General features: G+C 48.6%; 1 protein-coding gene across 1 annotated transcript in view; it reads right to left on the reverse strand.

Annotated features, from left to right (window-relative positions):
* E2F3 (E2F transcription factor 3) overlaps window positions 1–17,792 on the reverse strand; it is a 167,805-nt gene that overhangs the window by 119,404 nt on the left and 30,609 nt on the right. Inside the window, exon 2 of the mRNA XM_078687933.1 lies at window positions 3,754–3,859. Coding sequence (XP_078544059.1) covers window positions 3,754–3,859 — 106 coding nt within the window. The remainder of the gene's footprint in view (window positions 1–3,753; window positions 3,860–17,792) is intronic.

Raw genomic sequence — 17,792 nt, forward strand, 5'->3', positions numbered from 1 at the left:
ACCAGACAATACAAATACCAAGCTTCTTTCAGAAATCATCCACAAGCGCAGAGAGGGCACTGCACACTCTGGACGCTAGAAGGGCAGTAATGCATTATATGGAAAGAACTAAAGAGCACAGGAAAACAAAGCAGTTCTTTGTGTCCTTTGCAAGCAGTTTCCTAGGAGGACCAGTAACAAAGGGCACCATTGCAAGATGGATCGCCCAAACAATACAATTCTGCCACAGGCAGGCAGGTCAAGAACTAACAGAGGGGGCAAAAGCCCAATCTACCAGGAAAAAGGGAGAAACAATAGCCTTCCTGGCTAACACACCCATTCAAGACATATGCATGGCGGCAACATGGGTTTCAGTGCACACGTTCACTAAGCACTACTGCGTGGATATACAAATGAACAAGGAAGCACAAGTAGGACAGAAAGTGCTTCAATATATATTCAACAACCAACGCTCATCTTACACCCAACCGCTACAAACAAAACAAACCGCTACAAAGTCTATGCACAGCATAGTGAATCCATAAAGATCTTCAAGCTGCAAAACTACACCGACAGGTAAGTAACTAATCGTTTTCAGTAAAGCCATTATGGTGCTGTGGAGTTCTTAATGACAAACGGCCAGCACCATATACCCTTAATGGCATTACTGCACTTACAATGTCTAAGAATTGGTTTAGACACTGTAGGGGTACAGGGCTCATGGGTAAACATCACTTACAATTAAACTTTTACAACGCACTATCATTACAACGCGGTCATTACAACGCAAACCATTACAACGCATTGCGCTGGAGGGCGCTCTAGGATAGGGAATAAGTTTAATTTACTATCCAACACCTTCCCTAGTGTCCACGGGGACTGGAGTTGGAATAGTAAACTATTCAATATCCAGCACCCAAAAGCGATATGCGTTGTAATGGTATGCGATGTAAAAACCGCGTTGTAAAGGCAGGCGTTGTAATAGCCTGCGTTGTAACGTCATACATCCGGGCTCATGCACCTGTACCCCCACCACTAGGGATGGCTGACCTCTGCCAGGGCAGTGGGTTATAGGGATGGCACACAGGGATGTGTGCCATGTCGACTCTTCACTTTGTTCTGCACGAAATCACGCAGCCTGCAATGGCAGTGTGTGTGTGTAAAACTACAGGGCCTCTAATGGTGGCACAATAAGTGCTGCAGCCCTTAGAGCAGAGGTCTTCAAACTGTAGGGCGGGCCCCCCTGGGAGGAGGGGGGGGGGGCATGGATGGGTTCCCAGGGGGCACGAATACCTCTGCAGATGCATGTAAATGAAGATGGCCTAAAAGTGTGGCGATCTTTATTTGCCGCATTTCCAGGCTGTCTTCATTTAGTCCGGAGTACAGTGAGGGCAGGGATCAGTAAAGGTGCTGGCAGGGTCAATGAGGTTGCTTAAAAAGAAATCTGGTAAGCGCGAGGCACAGCGCATGCAGCGTGCACCACTTACCAAGTCATCCCTGATGGCTGTGAGACGCACAGGTTTCATCGCGGGCGTGTGCGATGGTTCAGTCAAAGGCCTCTGCCCTGGTAACACCGGAATGCATACCATTGTATGCATTATATTTCCAGTTGAGGATCATATAGGACTGACCAGTATTGCAAGCTTTTGGGCCAGAATGTTGAGCTGTGTCCAAAAAAGGATTCAGGGTGCAAAAAAGGAAGTTAGACAAAGCTTCACATACCATTGCCTTTCTTCGATTCACCCAACTGTGAAGGTTTTTTTTCCCATACACCTCTAACTTCTCATATTCCTTAGAACTTACCTTAATAAAACTAATTTGGCTGCAATAGGCTCAAAGCATTTGACTGCAGTACCTTACACGCAGTTTTCTCCCACAATGCAAGGCGGCCTTGCTCCTTCTAAAGCAAAGATGGGCCATTAGATGTGTTGCCTTCTCAGTATTCCATTTGCATAGATTTTAGGTCAAATCAAGTTCTAAATATTTAACCAAGTAAATCTGCTCGATGATCCCTCAAGGGCTGTGATCCCCTGAAGCTGGAGCTACTGGAGAACCAAGAGTTGGCTTATCTTTGAACATCTGCAGAACACATTGGTAAGCTTGCGTCATTTATTTCAACTTACTCACAAAACATCATTTTCATTCGTCAATTAAGTACTTCAAAGTAAGATTTTCCCATAAAGCACCACAATGGCGATCGCTGAGCTTTGGCAAACTGGAGAAGTTAACAGGAGGGGTGGAAGACATTTCCCATGAATACACATATGGAGGTTCACTGAAAAATGAGAAATGCATGTAGAGGTAAAGCAGGTATATGGAGATGACAGAGGGGTTCCTACAGCGTGAAAGAGCAGAGTAATGACCTAGAGTTAAAGAAATGAACATCCTTGGGAGAACATTGCTTTGAGCATCTGTAGGAGAACCTTTCTTGTAGCATCTGCTTGCAGTTCTCGTTGGGCTAAAAACCAATAATGTACAAGATCTTCAATTTTAATGCTGAGCCCTACTCCTATGTAATGGAGCACTGCAGAATAGAAGCCCATTTGTGAAGAATTTAATGACTCCTGAAAGAGGTTCTTTAGACTCCATCTTATCTGTGGCTACCTAGACAATCAGGCAAAGACAATGGATGAGTTGCCAAGATGTGTGAAAGTGTCCTGGGGAAACAAACACAACTATTTGGAGACTCTTTAAAAAGAAGACTATGGACCTTAGCATCAGGGTTTTAATTTTTTTTTAATTACTAGCAACAATTTAAGGTGCGGGATGGCTGGGTCAGAAGAAGGAATGTGGTGCTGGGTGATTGGGCTCCAAAAGTGGCCCGTTATGTGTAACAAGTCAATAACTGGTGGAGTAAGAAAACTGTGCCTCAACATTAGCCTAACTCAGTAGCTCCCTGTTCAGTATGCATAGCTCAAGTGTTGACCATCACACACAAACACCTCTACTCTATTACCACGCATTCTTATTTGAGATTGATGCTGCTGAATCACATATCTGGGTGCTGCTAAATCATATCTGGGTGGGGCTAAAAAAAATTCAAGAAAACAAAAGAAACAGGTTGTTCATGAAATTCACAAAGTTGTTGACTTTAAAAAACAAAAAACAAAAAAAAAAAAGGGTGTACATGCTTAAAAAAACACAATAGCAAACAATTAAATTGCTCAGACCGTATTTCCACCCCATCACTCTTTCTATGCTGCTTCAAACGTAGGACGGCAACTAAAATTAACTCGTACAAAAATGTGCTGTCCACCTTTCACAAACCCCGATTTCCATCTTCTACAACACTCTTTGAAAATGTTTTTTTAAAACACGGGTACGATGATGTCTCATGGTCCGCGGGCCGCCATGGAAGGCTTGCCGGGCCGCTGCCGGCCCGCGGGCCGTACTAGGAGTACCCGTGTTCTACATGTATCGGCATGGCTGTATGAATGCCTGTGCGAGCTAGGATTAACTAGCAGCACTTGGGTGAGAAATAGCTTTACACCAGTTACATCACTGCAGTTAGGAATTTGCAGGCCGTTCTTGAACGGCCCAGAGTTCCAGATGATGCTTACTTTGAAGCAACAGAAAATTTAACATTTTCGTTCTATTCTGATCAATGCAGGACGTGGAATACTTCAGGAGCCACAGATCCCAAAGTGGACAGTAGTTGCATCCAGTAAGAGAAAAGGAATAAAGTAGTGTAAACTATTTTTATTAATCCACTTTGAGCTAAATAATTAAACATATTTATCTATACTACCCCACATAACTCAAAGAAAACCTTACTTTTTGGACTCTCTACAGTAGCAGCTCTTCCTTTGCCCTTTGGCGTTTTGAATTCTTCAACGAGATACTGATGGCCAATCTCCCCAAGATCCAGCCTTCGCTTTGCCTGCAACAGAAGAATAGAAGGTTACATCATGCAAGTTGGGATTAAAACTGAGCAAACAATTTTATCTGCTGTGTTGAATTGCTACAAACAGCTCATCATCCCACTTTCAAGCCTATCAGCTTTCAGGCCCCAAGCCATAGATATTTGCAGTCAAAGCTCTGGAACCAGTCACTTGATACCAAACAGTTCATATATAGAAGGGACTTAAAAACCTCCAGTCCAATTCTTACGCCAGCCATACTTTTAGAAATGCAAAAGGTAACAAGAATTGGCAAAGCCAATAGGGCTCGCCTCTGTAATCTACTAGCTCAGTCCGTGCCTTTTATTCATGCTCTATACAGTATCAGCAAAAAATGGCAATGCTGTACAGCATTAAAAGAAAGAAACTGCTTTATCGGTTATAGCTGTGCATTTGAGTAGTTTGCTGCCCGACTTTTCAAAAATGAAAAATAGGAACATGGGGGAGAAGCAATGGAAGAGCGGGTTGTGGTGAAGCAGGGAGAAGGGAAAAGAGGCACATAAGGGAACAACAAGGGGTGCTGGGGGTGTAGGAAGCTCTGTATATACTATACCAAAGTAAGGCACATAGTCCAGGGAGTCCCTAGAAAATATAGCAGAGACTAAATTAAACCAGTACTAACCGCTTCTCATGGTAGTATGGGGGAGCAATTAGGCTTATCCAGATGGCGTGTTAAGCATTTATTGTATTTACTCACTCAAGACTGATGGCACTCACACAGACTGAATCCAGACCAATTATGCAAGTATAAAAAAGGTATACTTATGTTTTATTTCTAGGACCAAGCAGGACTTGGTAGGTAGAGGTAAAAGTTAGATAGAACCTTACTCGCCATTTGCGGTAGTGAGGTAGAGAAGTAAAGCGGTATCAGAGGACAGTGTTAAGCATTTGCTGTACACACTCAGTCAGCAAATAAATTCACAGACTCAAAGACTGAACTTCAGACCAATTGTTTTTGTATAAAAATATTCTTTTAGTTATTTTATTTTCCAGAACCAAGCAAGCCTGGCACAAGTAAGTTGATAAATACTTTGCAGTAAATATACAGTTTGAAATGCAATTATAAATGTTCTTTAAAATAAATGGTTACAGTTTCAATTACTGGTAATGCAATACTGTGAAATGCTGTACATATACTTTGTATCGAATTTGCAATGAAAATTATCGGTAAGTTACTTTAACGTACCTTTTTAGATCACTTTTCCTACTCAGTGTGATATGCCTAGATATCACACTGGGACATTTCCTAGAGAAAAGGTAAGTAACATCCGTTTTGCAAAATTGTAACTTTTTAGGTTTCCATACAAATGAACTCCACACTTAGAACATTTTCAGAGAAAAACAGTCAATGGATTCCTATAGAGAGAAATGAAGTTAACGATTACCTGGTAAGTAATCAGTCTTTGGAGTGGAGTTGCTGGGGTTAGCAGAAGGGTTCCCCCAGGGTCAAGGATGCACTCTCATTATACACTCAGCGGCACTAGGGTGGCCGGGTGCAGAGTGCTGAGGCCCAATATTATCCAAAGGGGGATAGGGGGCCTCCGGTTGATGGCTGCTGGCTAGCAGGCCACTCAGCTGTGGGAGCAAATCTCCTGGACTTTAGCTCAGGGCAAAAGGGGAAACAGATTAGCACCAAAGGTGCACCCTCAGTGGCACTAGGGCAGCCGGGTGCAGGGTGCTGTTTCGACGTCGGACGCACTTTTGGTCTCAATGGAGAACCTCTGATATGCAAAAGTGCTGTGGGCAGGGAGACGAAGGTCTTCTTGGTGCGACCACCACTTCGAGAGGTAAGTTGGGATTTTAGGGGTCGGTTAGACACTGTTGGTTTGGGCACACAAGGCCATGGGGCGTCAGGTGCTGGTGTGCCTTTTGGGGTCAGATCTTCTGACAAGCTCCTGTTTGCGGTTAGGAGCGGCCTTCTGGATTTAGACTGCAGGCATCAGCTTGAGGCAGGTCAGGGGGTAGCTGGATCTCGGTTCAGGATCGCCGGGGTGACCTCCTCGTGGTGTTTGCCCACTCGAGCTAGGGCCGTGAGCGGCAGGTGCAGATTCGCAGTGTCCGGCCGGAGCGAGAGGTTGCAGGTGAACAAATCTGATGTTCACGGGAGACAAAGTCTTTGGGCTGGAAGGCAGGCAGGTCCTCCGGGGTGTTCGAGGTTGCTGGCTGCAGGACACACCGGGATTCCGCAGGAGCATGTTCGAGGTGGAGAAAGGCCGGTAGGGCTGGGGCCAAGTCAGTGGGCGTCTTTCTCTTGTTACCTTCGGCACGGCTGTTCGGTCCTCCTTCGTTTCTTATTGCAGGTTCTTGCCTGAGGAAGCAAGGTTCAGGGGTGCCACTAAATACTAGATTTAGGGGGGTTACAGGTAGGTAAAAGACAGGGACCAATGGGTCCCTTACCTGGGGTGGGTACACCCCCTATTATGCCACCCTTCGGTGGGAGGGGGGCATTGCCTGTCCCTGGTTGGCCAAGTATCCCCCATCTTCAAGATGGCGTGGACAGAGTTGTGCTTCAACTTGCTTCCTCCACCTGAGGGGTGGAGTTGGCAGAGGTGGGCACACCTCTCTTCTTCACTTGTTTTTCGCGCCGGTTCTCCCACCCAAAGTGGGGGTCAGAACCAGAAGTGACCAGTTGCTGAAAGCAGCAAGTGGCCTGTGGACACTCACAAAGGTGGCAATCCTGGAGGAGGAGACTTGGCACCTCGTCCCACAATGTGCATTGTTTCAGGCCCCAGAGAGCAGCAGGCTCTCGACCCAGGGGTCCAGAAACATGTCTGGTGGTGGCAGCTGAAAGCAGCCACTCATCCTGGACATTAGTGGTAGGTTAGTTTTCAGGGCGCATCTCTAAGATGCCCACTGTGTGCATTTTTTATTAAATCCCACACTGGCATCAGTGTGGGTTTAATGTGCTGAGAAGTTTGATACCAAACGTCTCAGTTTTCAGTGTAGCCATTGTGCAGTTCGTAATGACAAACTACCAGCACCATATACTCTTAATGGAAGCACTGCACTTACAATGTCTAAGAATGGACTTAGCGGTACAAAAGGGGGTGGTGATAGACGGAGCATCTGAACCAATCAAACACTCGCACCCAGTCAACAGATCTGGGTTTAATCCATCACCGTTCTTTAGCCCACTCTGCCACCCCAGTTCAGACATGGCCATATGCAAATCAGTCTGACCCTGTGCCTCATGGGAACAGTCCAGCCCGAACTGCTAAGCCATGCCTTGCCTGGACCGGAAACAAGCTTCCTAAGACCGGTTTCTGGCATTACAGCCGTCTTCAGCCAGGCTTGCTTGAATCCACTGCCAAGCCATGCCTTCCCTGGACCGGAAACAAGCTTCCTAAGACCGGTATCTGGCATTACAGCCGTCTTCAGCCAGGCTTGCTTGAATCCCGTGGCAAAGTGAGCAAGGGACTCAAGTCTGAGCATATATATATATGAAGGTTCACAAGTACCCAAAGGTGCGGGGCGCACTCTGCATCAGCGCGTTCAAATTGAGGCAAGAGACAGGAACATCCAACGCCAGCAGTGCCTGACGCGTTTCGGGCTACGCCCTTCTTCTGAGGCTTTCTGCACACTCAATGACTGCCGCCAAAAGGACTCCAGAAATACTCCCAATTTTATTCCAAAATGACACTCAGGTGAGTAAACATCATTGCTAAGCATTCTGGGACGGGTAGTCCTTAACATGAAACCCCAGTGGGCTGGAAGCAGACATCAAGTGAAATGAGTTCGAATTCACGGGTGCTTCTGCTCAGTTCTCACCCTTTCCAGTTAACGCCAGATGAATCTGCCACACTGATCATCACACCAGCAGGCGGAACCGCCAGGGATCCACGGCGGTGCGCCCCCCGGCCGGGTCGACCGGAATATATGAAGGTTCACAAGTACCCAAAGGTGCGGGGCGCACTCTGCATCAGCGCGTTCAAATTGAGGCAAGAGACAGGAACATCCAACGCCAGCAGTGCCTGACGCGTTTCGGGCTACGTCCTTCTTCTGAGGCTTTCTGCACACTCAATGACTGCTGCCAAAAGGACTCCAGAAATACTCCCAATTTTATTCCAAAATGACACTCAGGTGAGTAAACATCATTGCTAAGCATTCTGGGACTGGTAGTCCTTAACATGAAACCCCAGTGGGCTGGAAGCAGACATCAAGTGAAATAAGTTCGAATTCACGGGGGCTTCTGCTCAGTTCTCACCCTTTCCAGTTAACGCCAGATGAATCTGCCACACTGATCATCACACCAGCAGGCGGAACCGCCAGGGATCCACGGCGGTGCGCCCCCCGGCCGGGTCGACCGGAATATATGAAGGTTCACAAGTACCCAAAGGTGCGGGGCGCACTCTGCATCAGCGCGTTCAAATTGAGGCAAGAGACAGGAACATCCAACGCCAGCAGTGCCTGACGCGTTTCGGGCTACGCCCTTCTTCTGAGGCTTTCTGTACACTCAATGACTGGCCCGGGCGTACCGTCTATGGAACCAAGTAAGTTACCAGTTTGAGGAGCAGAAGCCGCAAGTAACGTGAGCATCGCCCTTGGAACCCGGACGCCCATGAAGCGGATCTATACCGCTCTTTGAGTTTTTCTTCCAGACTGGGGAGAAGACAACATTTTGTAAAGGAACACAAGTTTGTGTTTCCATCTTTTTATTGATCGAGGGCAGGGCGCGCCTTAGCGTGTGCGTACCACCCAGGTCATTTTCACTGGTCCTGACGAAAACCCACAATCGCAAGATGGTTGAAACATGTAGACCTGTATTTTAATCCACATAGCACATGTCGCTATTTTATAACACTACACGTCTTGAACACCGGAGTCTACCTAACTAGACATAGGTGTCACAGTTCTTTTATTAGGGTGTCCAGTCACTCAGGAATAAAGTCTTGTAGTGAGTAGAATTGGCCCCTTTTTAAACCACGTATCACTTTTGATATCACTGCACATATAAATAAGGAAAAAAATACCCGCTCCACTGTAATCAGGTGTCTAAGCACACACTGTTGGCACTCGGCCTTCGAGGTGGGACCCCGATGATGAAGCATGTCACCAACTAGGTTGGTGAGTGAGGGGTCTTCTAAAAGGACATGCTTTGTCCTGCGTAAAGGTTGGGCACATAGTGCTTGATTAAGCCTTAAGCTTTAGGCACAGAGACTCTCTCTGTCACGCCTTCAGGGGGTACTCCTCCATCTGTTGTGTTAGAGTAGTAAAACAAACTAACTTTTGTCCTCTATCTGTGAAAACAGAGCAAATGTGACAAGATAACAAGATTTAAAAGCATTTTTATTGCTCACAAAGTTTATGAGCAATAAAGATGCCTTTAAATCTTGTTATCTGGTCACATTTGTTCCGCTTTCATAGATGGAGGTCAAGTAGGTTGCAGTTAGGTCGAGGACATTTTTTAAGGTACTAGTCCTGCAGGACTGATTTTTTGAGCCTAGCTTTGTACCCTCACCCACGCTAAACGCTTCGTATTCTACGTCCATGAGATAGGTGGTTGTGCGCTTTCTGTTTTAGCACAAAGATTTGATGATAAGCAACAACTGTGTGCTTACTTCTCTGCTGTGCTTGACCCAGTCGCCCAAGCCCTCCCGAGCCGTCTAAGAGCAGTCGCGTCTGTGGCCGTCTCAATAAGACTATCGGCGGGACTTGTACTAGATACTGACCTCACAGTTATGGTATCCCCATGCTGTCGATACACTTTTGAATAAGACAAGGACACAGCACCTCACTAGTGCACGTCTAACAGGTTACAAGCTAACGCTCTTTCAAAAGCACATTACAATAATATGATGTGCCACTCTAAATCCGGCCACACTACTACCCCCTCCCTTCTGAGAATGAGGACATTGATATACAGAATTGTATCTTCCAGACGCAAGAAGAGGTATCTTTCATACGGAAGAAGAGACCTGACTGATGTTCCCTTATCTGACCACAAAGTCATGTCGATGGCAGTTTAAATTACCAGATGGCATCACAACAGCTGCTTATGCGATTACTATGCTGCGCACTGTAGTTGAGACATTACAAGTTCCGTATCAGTCAGCCCAAGCAGCAGTGCTAGTTGGCCTAATACGAGCCTGTGAATTGAGTGAGGGACTGGTAGTGGATGCTTATACCGACAGCCAGTATACCTTTGGAGTCGCCCATAATTTTAGGATGTTTTGGGCAGAGCAAGGGTTCCTTACTTCATATGAAACGAGAAAACAGCACAGCCCTCATATATAGGCTTTTTTCTGCTTTAGCACTCCCTACGAAATTGGCGATAGTAAAGTGCAGCACCCATAAGAAAGTTACTGACGATGTGTGTAAGTGGAACATTTTTGCAGGACAGACAGCTAAGGAAACAGCCCAAACTAAGATGAAAAGAATGTTTGTAGCAGGTCCCGCCAGGTGGGTGCCGGAGTTCTCCATGTTTGAGGATACACTTGAAAACGTGAAGGAAATACAGAGCAAGGCCACAGTGGAGGAGTTCGCAACGTGGCAAAAAATACAGCAAACTTGAACGATGAGGGATGCTGGATTGATAAGTCAGGGACTCCCAGGTCCCCTTCCCACTGAAGCCATAATCGCTCCATGGGCCTCTGGATGTTGTTCCTGATCACCCTGTATATACAGGAGACAGTTTTAATTCTACCCGCCAACAGGGCCACATATCTACAGCAGTCTAGCGCCCTTGGCTCCGTGGATCTGGTGCCCCAGTGTTTCTTAAATAACGCGGTGAGGGCTCTGTGCATCTGGAAGTGGCCTCAGGAAAGGTCAAACGCCTCGTGGAAGTCCTGAAATGGAAGCATCTGGGAATCCTGGAACAGGTCAATATAGCCATTAGACACCGGATGTTGCCATTAGACACCGGATATTGATGGCAGTATTCCTGATCAGAGTGCACTAACTTGGACATATGCGGTAGCAACCTAGTTGCCATTTTCTTACTCAGTATTTTGTAGTCCATTTTCAGCATGGACAGCGGCTACCTTCCCCGGTTTAAGGACAGGGACTTTAAGAGATTCTCTAGTGGTGTTGGGTAGTGTTTCGGTTCTCCAGCTACCTTGTACAGTGAAACCAACCATGGGGCTAACTCCACTGCATAAATCAAGTAGAATTCAAAATTCAGAAGGCAAACCGTCCGTTCCCAGCGTTTTGTTGCACGCCATGTGTTTATTAATAGGAGCATTCACCTCCCGCGGGCATAATACTGGGTGAAGATGTCTTTGATCCCTTGCTGCGTGTATTACCTACTGCCATCCTCCAGTTCCACTATTGGGGACCCCCCAACTGTTTGGGTTAGCCCACCATAGCAATAAGGAGCCTTACTTGTCTCATGCGTGCGATCTAGGTACTGTCTAAAGTCAAAGCAGGGGGCGTGGCCAAGATAGCAGCGAGATAGGACGTGTATTCCTATCCCTCCGGAGCTGCCGCTTCTTAGCTTTGTTTTATCACCCATTCTGGAGCCCAGCGCGTGTATCAGCTTGGGCAGAGATCCCGACGCAGGTGGCGAGCCTTCTTTTCCATCTGCCTGTAAACTTGTTTACTCTCTGCGGTCTGTCCGGCCCCGGCATTGTTGTGGCTTGGAGCGCACTTGCGAGCACCTCAGAGCCCCAACGCGGTCCCAATCTGGGACCGCCTCACTGAGGAAGAGAAATACGGCTCCCTGCTCAGCTCTTTGAAGGTGGCGGCATTTTGAGCTTTCCTGCTGCGGTCAGGCTGGGGCCTGCAGAAGACAACGCCAGAATAGAGTGGGCCTGGCGGTGTGGACTGGCCACTTGCAACCGTGTTTGCGGATTGGGATCCCTAGCGCTGCAGAGTGCCCTTGGGCAGCGATACGGCGTTGCCTAGCTGCTCCGACAGCTTTGATTTTCCCCCCACCCCCACAGGTCCGGAGGTGAGGAGTGGTGGGCCGGGAGTGTGGGGTGTGGCCGAACGAGGTGAGACCCGGTCCGCAGGACGGAGCGGGGCGATCAGGGTCCGCTGCTGGCGACTGCGACCCCCAGAGAGTGCGGCACTTGTGGGTTCCCTTCCAAGGACGGTGACTAGGCGGGCAGATGCAGGTCCCGTCGGGCTCCCAGAGGCTGAGTGGCAGTGAGCGCGGGGCCTGGTGGATGGGACGTGGCCTCGCACTCTTGGGCCTAGTTGGTGGAGCAACAGCACTGTGGGCCTACATGGGGTTCCCAGCGGACTCCCTGAGAAGTGATGGGCGCGGTGCTTCCTCCACTGTCTGTGGCTCTCTGTGAGACTTGATTGTCCTCCGAAGGGCTGGGAGCTCATGCTTCGGTGATCAGGTGGGGCTGCCTCCAGTCCGTGGATCGGCGGACGGCGCGGCCTATTCTTCTGTTGTTGCCAGCAAAGAACTTCGACTGGAGCGGGGCTCCCTTGGGGAGGATTGTGCCCATTACCGCAGTGGATGACCACGAGGCGATCTGCAAGGAGAAACAATTGGCGCCAGTGTCGGTACACTCTCTTCCCCCCTCCCCCCCCGGATAGAGTGAGGCCTAACAAACGCTGAATTGAGCTTACATTTTGGCTTAGTATAGACCAGTTGCTGCGTGGTAGCCAAGCCCTCTTGGCCCCCAAAATGATTTGCAGCCTTCTCGTCCTGGCCCAAAGGTAAGTGGAGGGAGGTGCCAGGCCGAAGGGATATTGGCCGGCCCAAGATTCAGCAGTTACGAGCACCGACACTGGCACGTGCGACGGAGCTACCTCTATAGCTAAACCTGCACCCAGGCACCGGGTTGGCAGAGTCAGTCGGGCTTGGAAGTGGGTGGACAGTACTGTTGTGGGACTCGATACGCTGCCCTCGCCTATTCTGAAGTGCCAAGGGGTGTCACTGGCGGTGATCTGCTTTGGCCACCATGTCATTGGCCAGAGGACGGAAGGAGAAATCCCTGCAGGACCTACTCCAGAAAACATCAGGACATTCGTCATCACAGCTCGAGGCTAGGGCACCACCAATGGAGGGAAACAACATGCCGGCAACTAAGGCTTTCATGTTTGAACTCTTCACAGCCATCAAGGAGAATATCCAGGAGCTACGCTCCCAGCGGATCCGAGAGACGTTCGTCGTGATGTCGATAACATTGGAGAAAGGGTGGCGACTCTGGAAGAGCACGATCTGAGTGGGGAAGAGGACAAATCAACTGTAACAAGAGATGCTGCGCCTGCTGGATCAGAACAGTGGCCTACAAGCCAACAGGGAAGACCTGGAAAACCGCTCCAGGCGCAATATTATCCGGGCGGTACCTTGGGAAGGCGATTACCTCCGTACATACGTCAGGGCTCTGTTTTTACAGGTCCTCAGGGATGAAGAGATGCAGGAGATTCAAATGTACCCTGTCCATCGAGTAGGACTCCCGCGTGGTGATAGAGCTCCCAGACGCCCCTGATATCCTCATCTGCGTTCATGACTTTCAACTGAAGGAACTCCTCCGTAGGGAACGAGGCCTTAATCCAGTGCAGTTCCGTGGCCACCAACCTACGCTCTTCCAAGATTTGGTGGCCTCCACATTAAGCGCAGAGAATTTAAACCCATCACCAACCACCTCCCGGAGAAAAATATTCCTTACTCCTGGGGCCACACGTTCCGCCTCATCTTCAAATATCAGGGCAAGTTGTTGCAGATTCGGTCCTTTGAGGAAGAGTATGACACCTTGGGTCTAGAGAAGAATCCGGCCTTGGAGGGGGATGCCAAACCACACCCTTGCAGAAGTAACAGAGCGTCCTGGGACCCCTTGATGATGTGAACATGGCATCCACTTGGGCTCATCTTCCGGCACCAGAGAGGAAGCTCTTCGACTGTGTGCAGTTACACTACTCCCTGGCCATTGGAGTGATAGCCACGTAACACTTGGTACGGACTGGATCTGCGCTACGTTCCTCCTGAACACTGACCACTGAGACAAACTTGTGTCATATTTTCTGGTTTTCTCCTTTCCTTCTATAGCGGTTTCTTATTGTTTAGGATTTTTTTTTTTTGGGGTGTTAATTTGGGGATCCGCATCAGTTCATGGGCAAAATTGATAGGTGACTAGACTGTACGGATTAACCTTTGCTGTCCTCGATTCATTTAGTCTTGAGCGGGTGCATAGCCGTTCTTCCCCCCACTACTGAGATAGGTAGTTGTTAGCATGAATATTCGAGGGTTAAATAATCCTGTAAAACGCTCTGCAATACTATGTGGATGGTGATATTTGTTTGCTCCAAGAAACCCACTTTCTAGCTAAAGATACCAGACTAATGAGGGATAGACGCTTCCCACAACAAATCTGGTCCTCTGGGCCGTCCAATAAAAAAAATCGAGCGGCGTTCCGCTTTAGTGCACAGGCGCAATGCAAAGTAGTTTCCAAAGGAGCAGAAGTTATGGGTGGGTTACTGGCAGTTAGGATACAATGAGGGGGGGACAGGGACGCACATTTGACAATAGGATCCTGATATGCACCTAATTAACTGCAGGAGCCCTTCTTGCAACTAGCCCTCTATGAGGTTCTTATCTCTCCTGATGCGGCGCTTTTGGTCGGGGGGCTTAAATGTTGTAATGGATCGTAACGGGATAGATAGGGGCAGAGATCCCATCAGACAGGGGCACTGTCGCAGGCTGGGAAACAACGGCTGGTTGACTGTGGGTTGTGCGATGTGTGGCGTATACAGCATCCTAATGAGCGCGACTACACCTACTTGTCAGCGGCGCACAAAACATATACGCACCTGGATCACTTTTTAGCCTCTTCATCTCTTCTCCCCATTTTGCACGCTGCGGATATCACCCCCTGCTCCCTTTCAGACCATGCTCATGTTTCGGTGCTGCTCCCAGAGCGGTGCTCGCGATCAATCCCGCTGGGCTGGAGACTCTGCAAATCCCTTCTTCACTCTGAGGAAGTCACCAAGCGGTCCGAGACACTATAGTGCATTACCTCTCCGAGAACGATCAGGAGGGTACACCTCTCGCGGCGGTGTGGGAAGCTTTGAAGTTGGTGGTGCGGGGCGAATTCATCACGGTTGCGGCGTCATTCGCATGCCTGCACAGGGAGAAGGGTGCAGGATTAGAAAGGAAGTGGGAGAGCTGGAGGCAGTTCATAAGTGGACGGGGGCTCCGAGGGTTTGGAGGGAGTTGGAGACTCGGCAGCGCATGCTGACACATCTAGACCTTGACAGGGCTGAGCATGCTCTCCTGAGACTGCAGCATAAATTCTACCTCAGTGGGGATAAGTGTGGGAAGATGCTAGGGCACAGATTACGAATACAAGCGCAGATGTCTGCAATCCATTCCATACGGGACAGGAAGGGGGTGGAACACACCACAGATGCCCTTATTGTTGATTCCTTTCGTAATTGTTACCAGCGCCTTTATGCTAAGGGCAACACCCTCCTGCATGACCCAGGGGAATACTTTAACTCCTGCAATATTTCTCCCTTACTCAAATCTTTGGCTGATAACTTGGACTCAGCCATTCGCATAGAAGAGGTCATATCGGCGATTACGAGGTTAAAAGTTAGCTAAGTCACCGGATGGTTTCCCAGCTGTGTTTTATAAAACACAGAGTGTGGAGTTGGCTCCTTTTTTTAACAAGACTTTTTAACTCCTTCCTGGACACTGGGGAAGTGACACCTACAATGTCTGAGGAGGCAATATCTGTGATCCTTAAACCCAGGAAAGAGCCCAAAGATTGTGGGTCATACCGACCAATCTCGCTCCTTAATATAGACGCGAAATTGTTTGCGGGTGTTTAAGCGTCACGCCTTAGCCCCCGTATGGATGATATTGTAGACCCGGACCAATCGGGTTTTATACAGACTCGGCAAGGGGGGATAGCTCTAAACTGCTGCTGCATCTCATTGACCTTATACATCGATCGCGTACTCGGGCCCTATTATTCTCGATCGACGCGGAGAAGGCCTTTGACAGTGTTGATTGAGAGTACTGGTTTGTGGTGATGCGTGCATACGGATTCGGGGATAACTTCATCTGCTGGGTTAGTTGCTTATGCGCCTCCCCCACAGCTGCGGTGCGGGTTAATGGATGTAAAATCGACCCTTTTCCCCTTTGCTCGGGGAATGCGGCAGGGCTGTCCCCTATCCCCACTTTTATTTGCGCTCTATATGGAGCCTTTTGCTCAGCGAATTCGGTCAAACCCCGACATTTTAGGTCTCAAACTTGGAGCGGACACACATAAAATTAGTATGTATGCCGATGATGTCATCCTCTCGCTCACTCAGCCTCTGTTGACTTTGCAGTCCCAGACTATTGAGCTTACTGCTTTTGGAAAGTTGCAGGATTCAAGGTTGCAGATTCTCAATATCTCGATTCCAGAGACTGAGGTTCTGGACCTGCACCAAGACTTTGCATTCCATTGGGCGCCCGCAGACATCACTTACCTGGGCATTTGCCTGAAATTGTCCATCGCTAAAACGGTCTCTCTCAATTACACCATGCTGATGGAGCAAACAACCATGGCCCTAGCTGCCTGGTCGCCTCTCAAGTTGGCGTGGTACGGGAGGATGGCAGCGGTGAAGATGACAGTGCTCCCGTGCATCCTGTACATCTTCCAAATGCTATCTTTGAGCCCACCGCCGGGCACACTTCGGAAATTGCAAGGCCTTCTCAATAAGTTTGTATGAGAGAACAAGAAACCGCGCCTCGCGCTTGCGCACATAACCTCCTCGAAGGCACAGGGAGGGCTAGGCTTCCCGTTAGTGGGCGCTTAATACCAGGCGACATGCCTCCGCTACATCGCTGAAAGGAACAGGCCCCTATCCAGTAAACATTGGAACTTTATGGACCAATCAGTGGCCGGACAGAATATATGGCGTGAACTGTGGCTCCGCTCAAGCATAGGGCGTGGGGACTGTATTCCTCGCCGGTTACCTCCCCAACTCTTAAGGTGTGGGACAGGCTAGCAGGCCCGAAAGGTTGGACCACATTTCCTTCTATGTCCCCCATCGTAGATAACCCCGACTTTCCGCCATGGTGTTCGTCCCCAATCTTCCATCGATGGCAGGAGGAGGGTTGCGAGAGGATTGGTTCCCTTTTTGATGTTGAGGGCTTGATCCCTTTTTCCCAGTTGCGTAAAGACTAGGATCTACCATCTTCAGATGCCTTCCACAACTCGCAGGTTGCACATTGGGTTACACAACCCGAGAACTTCGCCCTAATGTCCTGCCCCCTGACACCCTTACAAAAGTGGCTGGTGTATTAAAAAGATCATAAACTCATATCTGAACTTTAAGCCATGATCACTACATATCCGAAGAGACACCGTACAAAAGCGCAAGTAAGATCGGAGACTGAACTGGGGAGGCTCTTATCACATAAAGAGTGGGAACACATTTTTTAATCAAGCACATCATACTGCTTCCAACACAGCAGGAACTGAGTCTGCATATAAAGTGGTTGCTTACTAGTATTATACTCCAGCGCGCGTTCATTGTTGGGACAGGTCCAAGTCAGACCTCTGCTGGTAGGGGTGTGGCCTTACTGGTACCCTGGTGCACTTGCTCTGGCAATGTCCAAAACAGGTGCGTTATTGGGCAGCAATCATTGATGACATTGATGCAGCATTTCAGATTACATTGCCACGTGTTCATGAACATACACTATTGGGTCTTCCCCACACTAGGTTCTTTCCGCTGAAGTCACTGAGGGGCAGACAGATCGCTATGGCACTGCTTGCCACGCGTCAGGTACTCTTAGCGCAGTGGGGGTCTTCGATAGATGCTGATCCTCGAGATTGGATCCACCGACTCTGGCAACTTTTCAGCTATGAAGCGATTATCGCTCAGCGTAGAAGGGAAAGGCAAAGGAATTTGCAAAGCCATGGGCCGCTTATTTACAGATTCTTACCAAAGACATGAAAAGTAACATGCCCAAAATATCAGAAAATCTTACAGCTTATACCATTAGAACCACCCGGTGCACCA

This window comes from Lissotriton helveticus, chromosome 4_1 (assembly GCF_964261635.1).
Source record: "Lissotriton helveticus chromosome 4_1, aLisHel1.1, whole genome shotgun sequence".
NCBI classification, from domain to species: Eukaryota; Metazoa; Chordata; class Amphibia; order Caudata; family Salamandridae; genus Lissotriton; species Lissotriton helveticus.